General features: G+C 41.4%; 1 protein-coding gene across 1 annotated transcript; it reads left to right on the forward strand.

The window, feature by feature from the left end:
- The first annotated feature begins 4,506 nt into the window (after positions 1-4,506).
- Positions 4,507-9,605, forward strand: LOC123050489 (heme oxygenase 1, chloroplastic). The gene is made up of 4 exons (XM_044473273.1): positions 4,507-4,929; positions 8,377-8,600; positions 9,035-9,142; positions 9,231-9,605. Exons 1-4 carry the CDS (start codon positions 4,533-4,535, stop codon positions 9,321-9,323), a joined length of 822 nt encoding a protein of 273 aa, XP_044329208.1. The 5' UTR covers positions 4,507-4,532; the 3' UTR covers positions 9,324-9,605.
- Positions 9,606-15,927: the final 6,322 nt, after the last annotated feature.

Below are 15,927 nucleotides of genomic sequence, written 5' to 3' on the forward strand. Positions count from 1 at the left end.
TTTAGCTGTCTAAACAAATCGGTAAATGACTGAAAAACAGCAAATGATGTCAGAAAGGGTTAAAAATTGACGACGTCACTTTGAATGCTGCATACTGAACGCAAAAGAAGTCTGGAGTTCAAATAATTTTAAAAAAATGAAGTAACCGTGTAACAGACGAGTTCTCGTCCGAAACCCTGATACTCCGAAAGAGATTGTCCAGTTTGTACACGAAGTGCGTCCAGTTTTTGACGTAACCCTCCCTACTCTTTTGCACATGCTATGTGGGTGAAATGATGATACCATGCCAAGTTTCAACATTTTCAGAGTTCATTTTGTAGTGATTTTCAATTTCACGGTCATTTAGCTCTCTAAACAAATCGGTAAATGACTGAAAAACAGCAAATGATGTCAGAAAGGGTTGAAAATTGACGACGTCGCTTTGAATGCTGCATACTGAACGCAAAAGAAGTCTGGAGTTCAAATAATTTTAAAAAAATGAAGTAACCGTGTAACAGATGCTAAGTCAGCAGAGAGTAAGGGGCGGCCGGCGGGGGAGGACCGGCGCGGGGGGATTGAGGGGGAGACCAAGTGAGTGGAGAGAGTGAGGGCGTAAACATGTAAAAATATGCATAAAAAATACATTGATTATCAATGAACTTTTTGTGTACAATCTGAATTGTCAATATGAGTCCTCAACGGTTTAAAAACCGGTGAAGACTCATATTGCGACCACAAATTCTACACATAGAGTTCAATGAAGACCAAGTGCTTGTGATAGTTTGAGAAATAACATATTTAAGGTGGTAAAAATCTTGCTAGGGGAGCGAGGTGGGACTAAAAACTACCTGCCACAACCTCTTTACTACCGGTTCTTGCCACGAACCGGTACTAAAGGGGCTGGCCGGGCCCCAGCATCTTTAGTACCGGTTCGTGTCATGAACCGGTACTAAATGTTCGACCTGAACCGGTACTGAAGATCTCCTCCCGCCTAGCCGTTTGAACCGACACTAATGGACACATTAGTGCCGGCTCAAATGCAAACCGGGACTAATGTGTCTCACATTTGACCCTTTTTCTACTAGTGTCAAAACAGCCACCATACCTACCTATTAGACCTTGTACAATGCTAGGTTCTTAGGGAGGTGCTAGAAAAATAAACCGGGTTTTGTTTAAGCACTGGTGCCTATTTCTACAGGAGAGACGCTTAATTAAGCGTCCGCCCTGTATAAATAAGCACCGGTGCTTAAGAAAAGCCAGGTTTATTTCTTCAAGCACCTCTGTTATACACCTTGCATTGTATAAGGCCTTATGACATTTTCATAGCCATTCCGAGATATATTGCCATGCAATTTCCATCATCATCATATACATAACTTGATCATTCATTGTCATATTGTTTTGCATGATCACAAGATAACTAGCATGATATTTTCATGGCTTGTTTATTTTTTAATATCTTTGCTACGCTAGATCATTGCACATCCTGGTACACTGCGAGAGACATTCATATAGAGTCATCATGTATTAGTTTTATCGAGTTGTAAGAAAATAAAAGTGTGATGATCATCATTGTTAGAGGATTGCCCTAGTGAGGAAAAGAATGTGGAGACTAAGGACTACTCAAATTAAGCTGGGGATGAAGTCCATGAGACCGTTCTATAAAAGAGAGGCCAAAAGGAGCCCAACGGAAAAAGGCGAAAAAGAAAAAAAAGGAAAACAAGAGAAAAAGATAGAAGGGGCAATGTTACTATCCTTTTCCACACTTGTGCTTCAAAGAAGCACAATGTTTTTCATATAAAGAGTCTCCTATATTATCACTTTCATATAACTATTGGGAATTTTTTATTATAGACTTGGCTTGTATATTCCGATGATGGGCTTCCTCAAATGCTCGAGGTCTTCATGACCAAACAAGTTGGATGCACACCCACTTAGTTTTTCAGTTTGAACTTTCATACACATATAGCTCTTGGTGCATCCGTTGCATGAAAATCCCTACTCCTCGCATTGATATCGATTGATGGGAATCTCCATAGCCCATTGATCCACCTAGTCGATGTGAGACTTTCTCATTTTTGTCTTCACTACATAAACCTCTAACACCGCATTTTATACCACCCATAGTGTTATATTCATGGCTCGCGCTCATGTATTACGTGACAGTTGAAAAAAATAAAGCGCATTAAAAAGTATGAACCACTTGTTTGGCTGACACCGGGGTAGTACATGATTTATACTTTGTATTAAGAAGATGGAGCATGAGAAGACTATATGATTTTGTAGGGATAGTGTCCTTTAGCATTGTTACTTTGAAAGGCATGATTGTTTGTTGGTATTCCTGAGAATTGATGTTTTTATGTAAAATTGATAGACTATTGTCTTGATTCACTCGTGTCTTAATATTCATGCCATATCGAGATTATGCTAGGTAGCATCCATAACAAAAATCTTTATCACGATAAGACAAAACTCTCTAAAATTTGCCATCTTACTTTCTGATCTTCGAGCTGAAGAAAAATGCTCATGATGCCACATACATTCGTTGAAGTCACCAATCATGAGCCAAGGTACGCCAACATTCGGTTTAATCCTCCTTAGCAAACTCCACATAAAGTGTCTATCTTGACTTCTAGGCTCCCCATACACAAAAGTTCCCCGCCACTTCGAACCATGGGGATCATCACGGATAGTGACATCGATGCATCTCACGCCATATGAGAGCCTTTTTATTTCAATGCCTTAATCCCAAAACAAAGCTATACCAGCTCCTTTGCTTTTACTATCATGCACAATACAATGTTTAAGTCCAAGCCGCCATCTAAGGTTCTTAACTCTCTCCTCGCACTGTCGTGTTACCGATAAAAACACTATTCCCGAATGGTATTCACACACAAGGCATACAAGCAAGTTCTAGTAGGACCGTCTAGGGCTGCCCAATACTTCTCCAAGAGTTCTCCATCATAGGTTGGAAGGCTGTTCTACTCTCGCCATTAACGCAATGCTCTCTGGACGGTGGAACGCTGATGGATTGAAATACAGTATGCGTGGATATATACCGGCGAAGGGATCGTCCTTTCAATCCTTCGAACAAGGAGAAATCCTCGCGGCTGGGAGCGATACGTGTAGATGCGGGGATTAAAACTGGAGTGCACTGTGCATTGTGATACAAATTGTACTAGCAATCACACTTCGAGCTAGGCGTTGTCCTTGAGCCTCCATAGGTGCTCCACATTGGGTGTTTGCAAGTATCTTCCGCATTGGGTGTTCGCAAGTATTGTGGTCCAACTACTGCCACCACTGCCCTGTAGAACTTGTAGAAACACTCAATGGTCGTGGACTCGGCCATGCGCCCATAGTCGTCGAGTGAATCACCGGGAGCTTCGTAAGCAAGCATCCTCATAGATGTCGTGCACTTCTGGATTGAGGTGAATCCAAGTCTGCCGGTGCAATCCTTCTTGCACTTGAAGTAGCTGTCGAACTCCAGGATGGAATACACAATCCTGAGGAAAACCTTTCGGCTCATCCGATAACGGCGCCCAAATACTTTGTGCCATATAGTGGAGCGTCGGTGAAGTAGTCGGAGTAGAGCATGCAGTAGCCTTCCAGACGATGCCAGTTCTTTGCTTTCAGCCGCCCCGGTGCCGAGCCACCTCGCCGCGGCCGAGCAGGCCGGCGAGGGTGGCGAGGACCATGAGATGTTCCTCCTCCTGGACGTCGGCATCGGCTTCCTCCTCCAACAGCGCGGCGAGCGCCTCCTCGTCGTCCGAGTCCATCGTTGAGCAGACAAATCGCCGAACACCTGGCGGGCGTGCATGGTGGGTGCACACCCGCCGGTATACCGCCCTGCGCTGCCGGAGCGCCGGAAAACTCGCCCGGACCGTGGTGGAGAGGCTGCCGCGGCGAAACCTTCTCTCTTTTTCGGTGGGGAATGGCCTATCTAGCGGTGCAGGGCGGTGGGCGGCGCCGGGATCGGCAGGGTGGTGGCCGAGCGCGCGGGGGTGGGAGGCGAATCTGGACGATTGGCTTGACTTTTCACCTGACAGTGTGGCCTAGGCGTGTTTTCCCCTTGCGCCGGAGCACCCGAGCGCCCCCCCCCCCCCCCCCCCCCCCGTGCACTGAGTTCGGCCTGCGATCGCCGGGCCCAAAAACGGGCCGAGCCGGTAGATTTCGGCGTCTTGGGAACGCGAGCAGGGTTTTTTCGACGCCGACGCGTAAAAGGCGTCTAGGGGGACCTGTCGGGGGCGCGGCTGGAGATGCTCTGAGACAAATTGCACTAGCAAAAGCACCGTGGAAAAACACTGTCGTTGTACTGTTTTGTTCCCGTAGCCCCAAATCTGAACCGCAGATGTTAAATCTAATGGCTGAGAATTGCCAAAGTCTTATCTGACTTTCCTCTTGCAAGTCAAAGAATCTGTGTCGTGCTCCTCCATGTGCTAGACTCGCCTTCCCTGGCACGATACCCAAGCGCTATAAGTGAAGCCGTTCCCATGGCACCCGCGGCAGTATCTCGCCACCAACCCCCGCACTTCCCTTTCGCCATCGTCGACTCCATGGCGCTCGCAGCAGCAACCCTTGCCTCCTCTCCGCGCGTATCTATCTCCGTTTCGGCCGCTGGGATGAACAGCAGCGGCCGGTCCGTGTCGTTGGGGGCGCACCGTGTGCCCGGGATTTCTGTGCAAATTCATTCCCAGCGGAGGAGGATGGTCGCAGCAGCGGCAGCGGCAAGAGGGGACGAAGGGGCCGGTAAGACCTTCGTAGAGGAGATGAGGGCTGCGGCGATGCGGATGCACACCAAGGACCAGGCCAGCGAAGGGGAGAAGGAGCTTGAGGGACCGTCACTCAACGAGCTGGAGCCTAACCTTGAGGCCTACCTGCGCTTCCTCGTCGACAGCAAGCTCATCTTCCAGACGCTCGAGAACATCGTCGACCGCGCTGCCGTCCCATGGTGTGAGTCACAGCAAACCCGTCCTTCCGTCTGGTTTTGTGTAATTACTAATTAGCTCTACCAGTCAATGTTTTGCCTCCTCTAGTGTGTGGCGGGCGGGTAGAGATTTCGTGCTACAGTTTATTTTGGTCACAATAATCCATTCATACTGCTTTCTGCTAAACTAAAATCGAATGTTTACCAAGAGCCAGGATTCAGAGACAGGCAATTATTTTTGCCATTACTGATAATGTTTGCGAAAAATATGATATCCTAATACTAATCATGGGTTACTAATCCAAATTAAGGTGTTCAAAGATTTTAACCCATGATTATTGCGGATGCTTTCGAGATAATACATGCCTAATTTGTTGTAAAACCAGGTATTACACTGAATGTTCAACAGAATGTTGTGTGATTTTTTTTGCTATTATAAACCTGTGATGAGATGTACTTCAGAATTAAGATTGGATCCGCACAAATTTAATAAAACGTAGGTAGGTTCTCACCTGTTGCGAAGAGGCATGTTCAATTCCTTGGTGATTCGACAATATTTTGTATCTAAAATGCTCCAGGGGAAACACTTCGCTTCAATTTTTCACACTTTCCAGTTTGAATAATCTCATCGACATTTTCTAGTGACAGTGTTCATATATCAAGTCATTATTTTGATGAAGTATATCAAGTCATTATCAACTAAAATTATTTGGAACTGGTGCATTTTTATTCACATTTGCTTGTGATATGGATGTGGTGTATTTGTTTGCTTCACATGTAACGGTACGTATTGCTATAGTGGGTTTTCCTCTACTGGCAAACATGTTGGAAGCTATATTTGCCATCTTACTCGTGCATGTGAAGTCTCTCCATCTAGAATGTTTTTTTTCTTTTTTCGAAAAAGAGGATTACCCCGGCCTCTGCATTTAGAATGATAATTGAAGACTTTTTTCATTGATAGCTTTCAATGCCTTTTTGCAAATTGATCTTTGAAAATCAGTGCTCTAAATAGCGCTAGGCACTATGCTGGCGGCAGGGTGGCGCATAGCCAGGGCTAGATGGCTGGCTCCTTTTACATCACTGTTTGCAGTGCAACCTCCGTCTCCCTATTTGTGTCGACATACTTAGCAGAAACCCTTATGTATCATGCACTACCGGATTTGGCACCTTTGCCGAGCATCAAAAAGACTAGGTAAACCCAAAATAAAACTCGGCAAAAACTTTGCCGAGTGTTACACTCGGCAAATAGGACACGGTAAAAATATTGTCGACAAAGAACATTTCCCGAGTGTATAAAGCCCAGAACTCGGCAAAGTCTTTGCCTAGTGTCTTTCTGCATCTCTGTGCAAAAAAGCACCCTTGACGGCCTGTCGACGCTAACGGAGAGCCATCGTGACATCATTTGCTGAGTGTTTAAGCCGATACACCGCAAAGTTTCCGAAAATTGCCGAGTGTATTTTCGAAATACACAACAAAGTTTCGAAAACTTTGCTGAGTGTATTACAGAAAACACACGACAAATATTCAAAAACTTTACATTGTGTGTTTTCAAAACACACCGCGGTTCTGGACTATTTGCCGAGTGTATTTTGCGAAATTTTTGCCGAGTATTTCGGAATACACTCGACAAAACGATTGCCAGCCTGACCATTTCGTCAGAGAGGCGCCCAGATGCTACTAGATTCTGACATGTGGCACCTTGACTGAGTGTAACACTCGGTAAAGGCCCCAGTTTTATTTTTATTTTTTAGCTGTTTTGTTTCAAATCCCTGCAATTCAGCACAATAAATATATTCTACCATTCTGAAAAGAAGCAGAAACATATATAGAGCACACACATATCTAGCACAAATCTATCAGGTTCCAAGCACAAGTAGTCCATCGAGTTCCGAAGTACCCAAACATGTACAAATTCATCAAACAAGTTGAAGTCACTTGTCCATGAAACATGAAGATCACAAATCCATCAAACACAAGTACTACACAACGACGACGGCGCCCATGATGCGATACTACAAATATGAAAGCAAATGTATGAATTATACAATTATAGATTTTGACAAGTTATAGAATTTTACAAGTGTGCTCACCTGATTTCCACAAGTTCCAAATATGTACAAATTAAAAGACTAAACATGATTTTTTTTACAAGTTGAAATTCGTACAAGTTAAAAGACTAAACATAGGAGAACGGTCACATGATTTCTACCGTGTACTCACATGATTTTGACAACTTCTAAATTTTGACAAGTGTAGTCATATGGTTTGCACAATAGCAATATGAATAATTCATAAGTTCCAAAATTTCCCAAATTATTAAAGATTGCTATCTATGGATTAAAGACCCACAAGCATGAGTAGCACAAGACTAGGAGAACTCGCCTGGAGTCACAGTGCCCTCCTGATGTTCGAAGTGTGGTGCTGAGTCAGAGGCTGAGAACCGTAGTAGGCGTCACTGGGCTTTCTTGCAGATTTTTAGAAGAACCGGGGTGGAGCGGCACATTGTTGGATCCAACCGATGGGTGAACCTACAAGCATGGAAAAAGAATTAGCATGAGATGGTAAGCACGAGACAATAAGACGAATGATTGAAAAGCTGCAAGAAAACTTACCAAGCTCGAGCTAAAATGAGCAAGATGAGGAAAAGCCGTAGTTGGAACTGGAAAGTTTAACTCAATGCATGTACTTTGTTTATTCTGCTTAGGGCTGGAAAAAAAGCTCGAATCTCGCGAGCTAAGCGAGTAGCTCGTGACTCGACTCGAATCAACTCGAACTAGAAGAATAACGAGTCGAGCCAAGCTTTGGTTTAAGATCATTTATAGAACGAGTTAAACGAGCCGATCTCACGAGTACTCATGTAACTCGTTAGGCTCAGTACAAAAGATCAGCCAAGCACCCTGCGTCCCAGGCGCACAACACAACGCCTAGACGTTCAAGGAAATTACAATTATTTGGTCATGTATATGTTACTAACGTGCTGACCATTGTGGTCATGTACAATTGGTTGTGGTCAATGGTCATGTACATGGTACTGACTTGATGGTACTGACAATTGTAAGTTAAGTTGGCACATGATTACAATTGTTTGTGAACATTGTACATGTTTAATATGTACATTTTAAATTCCCAAGTAATCATTTTTATCATATTTGTAAGCTTTTATGTTCATATCATTAACGAGCTTAACAAACTAAACGAGCTAGCTCGCGAGTTGTACGAGTCGAGCCAATATTGGATTCGAGCTCGTTTTCATAACGAGTCGAGTCGAGTTAGCTCGTTAACGAAATGAGCTTTAGCGAGCCGAGCTGGCTCGATTTCTGCTTATAGAACAATAAATGGCGTAATTACTGGAATCTCATAGTGGTTATGTGACAGATTACCTACCTTTTCCTGCCGTAAGGAGCTGGAACATTTCTTTCATCATTGTTAGCTAGATGCTGCTGATTGACATTCTAGTTATCTATGCCTATCAGATGCGGAGTTTCAGAATACTGGGTTAGAGAGATCAGAGGCACTGAAGAAAGATCTGAAATGGTTCAGCGAACAGGGTCACACAATTCCAGAACCATCTGCTTCAGACACTAAATATGCTTCTTATCTGGAAGAGTTGTCTGAGAAGGACCAGCAAGCATTTTTCTGTCACTTCTATAATATGTACTTTGGTCAATCTGCTGGAGGTCGACTGACCGGCAAAAAGGTACCACTTTTCAGCACAAAACCTTATACCAAAACGTTCATGTGATGTCAAATAGTGTGTGTGTTTGAATGGCTTCCCATATTGTTGTTAACAATGTGTTGTTGGCACTGGTTCTTCTCAATCTTCTTGTTTTGGTGATTGAAATTCCAAAAGAAGATAGTAATATGCATGCTATTACTTTATGCACTCCGTTGAGGGTCACTTTATACACGGATCTGTTTGATATCTCGTTCTTCTACTATGTAAATACTTCTACATTCATTCTATAGCTGGCCATTTCGTTGTGGAGCATGAATCCTTATATTTACATATCCAATGCAAATCAGGGCATCATGACAGACTGTAATCTGTCAGTGTGGTGTGAGCGAGAGTCACCTGTTCCTCCATTGATGAATATCGTTTAACCTAGTAATCTTGCCATCTATTCATGTCAGATTGCTGACAAGATTCTGAACAAGAAAGAGCTGGAATTCTACAAGTGGGAAGGTACCCTGTCCGAGCTGCTGCAGAATGTCCGCACAAAACTTAACCAAGTTGCTTCTGTAAGTCCACAAGCTTTGATTTCGTGCTCTTATTTTTTTTCTGCCCGTGTGTCTCTCAGTGTCTTAACCCGATCACATCTATGCTCAGAGCTGGACCCGGGAAGAGAAGAACCGCTGCCTTGAGGAGACTGTGACGTCGTTCGCCTATTCAGTAGATCGTCTGCGCAAGATATTCACCTGAGCAGAAGATATTCACCTGCCCGTGTGTCTCTCAGTTTCTTGTATCATTTTCTTGTCAGCTGTATCAGATCATCGGATCGGATCGTAGTACCACGATACTATGTCATTTTCACTTTTAGTATTGTCAATCTGACAATCTATATATTGAAAAATACAAGAAAGACTTGGGGGCTTACGTACTGTCAAGCACATGAGCTGGTGTGCTAGGCCTCCCAAGTTCAAGCCTCACCACTCTCTTAATAAAATACCACTGTGGTTCCTCCACCGTTAGTCTAGTTTTATATATTGAAAAATACTGCAAATGTATTTACATTTTTTAATTATGAAATTGAATTTTGAGCATATTGTATCTCCTCCGTACAGGCCGATCAATGTTACTTTCATATATTGAATATAAAAATACAAACCCATAAAACAAATGGCTTAGGCCAACATACTTCAAAGCTAGCTAGTCCCTTAAAACTCTAAAGCTCCCAAGAAATCCACCCTCCTGGTGAATTGTGGCTTGCGAGGGATCGTTCGGCAGGCAAACGTGTAGCTGTCCCGTGGCCCCAGTTGTCAGGTATAGCCGGTTTGCTTTTTTTCCACCGTTGCCCAACACATCTCCGTGAACCAGTCTCTCTCTTATTCCTCCAACATTTTCTTCCTGCCCGAGTCTCTGCCCGCTGCTCGCTCAGCTCTGGCCGCCACCGGCCATCTCCTCCACCGCCGCATCACCTTGCCGCCGCCCCCATCTAGATCCAATTCCAGCAACATTCGGGGCTATCTTTTCCCGACGTACCAATCGAGCCGACGCCCACGCAAACCCTAGGATTGAACGCCGGCGCTGCCTCCGATTCTCCCCACAGGCCACAGCTCCTCCCGCCGCCATTAGCTCCATGCGTGTTCTCCTCGCATCGCCTTCTCTGCAGCGTGCGTGTCCCTTGCGCCGCCCGCTGCGACTCTGGTCAGGGCGTGCGTGAGGTGGTCGGCGGCTGAGATTTTTGTGGTGCGCGCGGTGCATACGACTCTTATCTTCCTGCTGCAGGTGGAGGCGGCTGCCGCCATCGCTATGCGGGCCGTCTGTCTCGGTATCCTTCTTGTTTCGGCTACTACGGTTATCTCCGTCCGGATTGGTGTGTTCCTTTTCCTTCTTTGTTTGAGATTGAGAGGGCCGGTGCTGTTGTGGTGGTGCTTACACGTCGTCATCATCCGATTGGGTGCTGTGATTTTTGGGTTGTGGCTCGTATGCTGGAGTGTTCGTGTAGGGGTTAAGTGTTGCCAAGACAAATGTCTGAATCCTTATAGAAATCTTTCCATCCTAACTGTTAGAATGCAAAAACTGAATGATTCTGAGTTCGAATAAATTTTGTATGGGCCCATGCGTTGCAATGGGAGGAAAAAATATCATAATCTCCAATGACCATGATCACATTTGCTGCGCCACCGAGATACACTATCACTGTCAATTTCGTGAAATCATAATCAATTTTTTAAACTCATGAACATATTTGAAATCATAAAAAATTTTCAAATTCACGAACACTTTTACAAAGTTTCGAACATTTTTTGAATACATGAACATTTTATACTCTTTGTAAGCATATATTTTAAAATTGTGAATGTTTTTTTAACAATTTTCTTGAATCGGCGAACATTTCTAGGATGGACGAACATTATTTTGGAAATTGGTGAAACAATTTTTCAAATTCATGAATGTTTTTTTATTTAACAAAGATTTTTTGAAATGCATGATCACTTTCCAAATCAGCAAACATTTTATGAATAAATAAACTACTTTGTAAGTCACCAACAGTTTTTGATTATTTAGGATATTTTTTTCATTCATGAACTTTCTTTGAATTGACAAAATTTTGTTCAATTTCATTAACATTTTTTAATAAACGAGATTTTTAAAATCATGAACACTTTTTTATTTCCCAAACATTTGTCTTCAAAATTTCAATCATTTTTAGAATAAGAAAACTTTTTTATAAAATAACGAAGATCTTTTGAACCCACAAACTTTTTTGATTTATTAAACATTTTATTTTATAAGTGTATGTATATCATATAAAAATGTTTGTGTATTCACTACAAAAAATTGTGTAGTCCGTTGGTAAGTACACACGTGGATTTCGCCCAAAAAAAAGGTATGTACGTACGGTCTTAGATCAGGAAACATGTACAAAGAGAGGATCTTGTGCAAGTACAACGTGCTAAAGGATTATAACCTTTCCCAAATATTAACGTTTAATTTTACATGTTGCAATACAGATCGTCGGTATGAAATATAGACGGATTATGCGCCATTGATTAATATTGCAATATAAATAGCATTTTAAAAATATTGGAAATGTAAAATAACATCATATTCAAATTCTACACATTTTTCTAATCAAATTTCATATATAACATGTTAAAATTGGAGTTGCGGTTTAAAAGATATGGCTATTTGAAGAAAAATATTCTCAATAGACTATGGGGTGATTAACACATATATCGGGGGGGGGGGGGGGGGGGGGGGGTTCATGTAAAACGATTCGCTGTACTTAAATATGAACTGCAGGTTAATTAGCGTACAACTTAAGGGTTCTGTGTAAAATGTGAAACAAACGATTCATTCTGACTTAAAGATGGACTGCGTGTTAATTCACGAAAAAGGCGGGGGGTTTCTGCAAAAAGATGCGACGGACGACCAGAAGCACTATTTGCTTTATTATTATTAGGGTAAATTTTAAACATTGACAAAGGAGGATCATTTGACTAGGTAAATATTGTTTTCTTTCTACGATGCACTTGCACTTTCTCGAGAGGAGGATCATTTAACTAGGGAAATATTATTATTATGTGCCTGCATAGCGAGTTTGTGGTGGAGGCTGTGCTAATCTTCTAATTCAGAGTTGCTTGGTTTGTTGGTTGCAGGTTTTGTTTGGGCACGCCATCCAATCCTGTGTTTTCTCTATTCATGCGTTGTTACAGTGTTGCAATTCAAAGAGGCTCTTAGAAAGCTAATGTGCCTGGCTGCCTGCATATGAAGCTTGAAGAACTGATGTGCCTCCTACATTATGAAGCGACTGCTGCCCAACTAGAGGAAACGAGTTGCATAAGCAATGGTTTAGTTTGGGATCTCTAGCAGCCTCAGAACTTGCTGCATCATAGTTGTACCGTGTCTCCCACACCTGAACCGTGCCTACTCTCACTTGATGTTTATCTAAGAAATTTAGCACCTGACATTAATCGTAGCCTTCATTCTTTCATATATGGTAGCATAGCATTAATCCTAACCTTTGATTCTTTAATATATGGCAGCATCGGGGTTATTTCCTAATTAGTTCAACGAGTCTAACTTTGGTTGCTTCCATTGATGAAACTGAAATTGTACTGCCATTCTTTGAGAAGTTGTTAGCTACAGCTTTTTTAAAAAGAAATATGGATGTGGAATTATTTTACACTAACTTCTAAGCCACCCTGGGCGTTTGGGTACCCTAACCCGAATCAAATTACGAGAATTGTCGCGTAATTCGGGTGGGTTAGGGTTCGGTTCTCATTCAGGTATCGGGTTAGGGTATCGGGATAAGGTATTGCCTATATATGTGGTTATTTATGCACGGGACGTGGTGCTTCTAGCCGCATTTGTTCCGTGTGGTCAGGTAGAACAATGTGCAATACGAAAAATAACAAATCTTGTTCTACAATAACTTACATCATAGTTCTTATATCTGCAGTTATTTATGCACACATGACAAGATGATTTTAGTCTCATTCGTTCTATGTTGTCAGGTCAAGCAATATGTAGTTCAAAAATTAACAAAGCAGTGGTCGCCCCCTATGTTACCAAAGATGTTTGTGACCATATAAAATAAATTGAAAATGTACTACTAAATCCCAACATTAATGTAAGTGTAAGAAAGTGTCACTAGTAGAAAAAAGGCCTTTAGTTCCGGTTCTGGAACCGGGACTAAAGGGTCGTTATTAAAGCCTTCTCCTTTAGTCCCGGTTCTTACACGAACCGGGACTAAAGGCACTCCACGTGGCCGCTGCCTGGAGGTCCACCTTTAGTCCCGGTTGGTAACACCAACCGGTACTAAAGGAAATTTTATGATTTCTTTTTGATTTCTTTTTAAATTTTTTTTGAAATTTTTTTATTTTCAAATTTCTGAATTTTTTTAACCTCTAATCTCTAATCACCCCTCATCACTGCTCAATTTAATAATCTCTAATCACCCCTCATCATTCCAAATCATCTAACTTCCGAACGGCCACCCATCCTCTCACTACTCCAGCCTGAGCACGCATAACTTTCGGGTTCTATTCTCCCTCGTTTCCAAGTCTGCACTTGTTGTTTTCCTGACAATAGTAAGATGTCAATCCTATTAACCCTCAGGAATTTAGCTTGAGCATGAAGTCACACATTTCACTGTTTGAGTTTGAAACTATTGTTCTAAAAAACAATAATTATTTAGTAACACTGATATTTCTTGAATAAGTAGTTTGACCATAGTTTGACCACAGTTTGACCACAGTTTGATCAGATTTGACCAAAATTCAAAAAAACTGAAATAATTATTTAGTAACACTAATATTTCTTGAATAATTAGTTTGACCACAGTTTGATAACAGTTTGACCAGATTTGACCAAAATTCAAAAAAACTGAAATAATTATTTAGTAACACTAATATTCTTGAATAATTATTTAGTAACACTAATACTTCTTGAATAAGTATTTTGACCATAGTTTGACCAGATTTAACAAAAATTCAAAAAAAAACAGAAATTTGAGCATAACTTTTTTCCTTTTAGAATTTGAGGATTCTAAAAATTTGCAAACACCTTTTCCTTTTAGTCCTGGATGCGGATTTTCGTGCTGAACATTTTGATATATTATACTTTTTTTATGACATCGTATGCAAAAGTTATAGCCGTTTTACATTTTCCCTACACTTTTTGCAAAACATGTCCATATTTAAGTTTTTAAATTTTCCTAACTAGTACATGTAGTAACATAACTACATCTGGAAGGATTTTAATTTTTGAAGTTTTTATCATTTTCTTTTGCTTTTTACAAAACTGAAAAGGCGATCCAGGGGGGTAGAGTTTGAAAATGGGACCTTTAGTACCGGTTTGAGACACGAACCGGGACTAAAGGGCATGGCACCATTTAGGCCCGGTTCCTTTAGTCCCGGTTTGAGACACGAACCGGGACTAAAGGGCATCGCACCCTTTAGTCCTGGTTCGTGTCTCAAACTGGGACTAAAGGGGTCAGGTGAACCGGGACTAATGCCTTAGCCGCACGAATCGGGACCAATCCTCACATTAGTCCCGGTTCGTGACTGAATCGGGACTAATGTGAATATTGCCCTGTGACCAAAGCCCTGTTTTCTACTAGTGTGTATTTACCTCCTATCACTGTTTATTGAATTTTATTCTTTTTGTATAGTTCATTGACTAATAATTTTGTAGTGATAAGATAATCATATTAATACTTTGGTTCAGTTGTACTAACAAAACTCACGATTAAAGGGAGGTATTAAAAGGAGAAGTTTATGCAGAAAGAATGCCCTCGCATATGAAAGAAATATAGTATCTTTATCTTCATTCCTGTCATTTGCTAGGATCACATCCAGTAAGTAAAAATCATACAGACCATACAGCAGTCTAATAAAGCTTATTTGGATTCTTGATATTCTAATAGTTTATAAATGGTTATGTAAGATACTGTGTTCATGGTCGTTGGTATTTTTACAATCAGCTTCCTTTTACATTCATGCAATTATTTGCTCATGGCTTCTACTGTCCCTCCCATTTTGAATGTTGTCTTCTTTTCGAATCTGGCTCCTATTTGATACCAGCCATGTTATAAACACTGTCAATAGAGTCTTCCAAATTTGCACCATTTGCACTTAATAGACTTTTTTCCCTGGTGCATAGACAGACAATAAGACCTCAAAAAAATTGAACAACTAGAAACATCCAAAGGAAATTTTATGTTGTGTTTCTGTTTCTCGGTTTAAAAAGTGACAGCCTTGAGACAACCTTTATATGTCACATAGGTGCTGACAGTTTTGTGCTTCATATGTATGTGCTTATTTAATCTTAGCTCACTCATTGCCGGACTTATCCATCTGATTCATGAGTTTCTTAACCATTAAAAAACTCAGGTAGACATAAAGCCAAATCCTTTATCTACACCATGCATTCCACTCGGGCTTAAAAGAACCAGGTTGCGCAATGAAGGCAACCACATAAAGCACCTTAGTTGACTCCTTCCTTTAGTACTGGTAACAAATAAATTCAGAGGATGGTTAAGTAACTTTTTCAGGTCTCTATGTTGTAAGGGAGCTGTGTATGCATGGCCCTTGGTGCTACTTTATTACTTTTGCTCATCGAGGCATACATACATTTTCTAAAGCAACCAAAATTAAGTTAAATCAGTTGTCGTTATTGCACATCCGATGATAATATCATCAACACCATCAACAACTAATTTGAAGTTTATCAGGAGTCACCTCTGTTATGCAGTTATACAATAGTTGATGAGTACTGTATGTCTGTGACTTGCGGACTGTTGTATGGAATATGCGATATGCTTTCTCTTGGTAAAATAACTTTTGATTAATACCTT

Source organism: Triticum aestivum, chromosome 2D, assembly GCF_018294505.1.
Source record: "Triticum aestivum cultivar Chinese Spring chromosome 2D, IWGSC CS RefSeq v2.1, whole genome shotgun sequence".
Taxonomy (NCBI): domain Eukaryota; kingdom Viridiplantae; phylum Streptophyta; class Magnoliopsida; order Poales; family Poaceae; genus Triticum; species Triticum aestivum.

Bases quoted from the DNA above. Each gene is read 5' to 3' on its own strand.
- LOC123050489 (XM_044473273.1), top strand. From the start codon at position 4,533: ATGGCGCTCGCAGCAGCAACCCTTGCCTCCTCTCCGCGCGTATCTATC. The intron at 4,930-8,376 runs GTGAGTCACAGC...TATGCCTATCAG, and splicing joins CCGCGCTGCCGTCCCATGGT to ATGCGGAGTTTCAGAATACT. The intron at 8,601-9,034 runs GTACCACTTTTC...TATTCATGTCAG, and splicing joins GTCGACTGACCGGCAAAAAG to ATTGCTGACAAGATTCTGAA.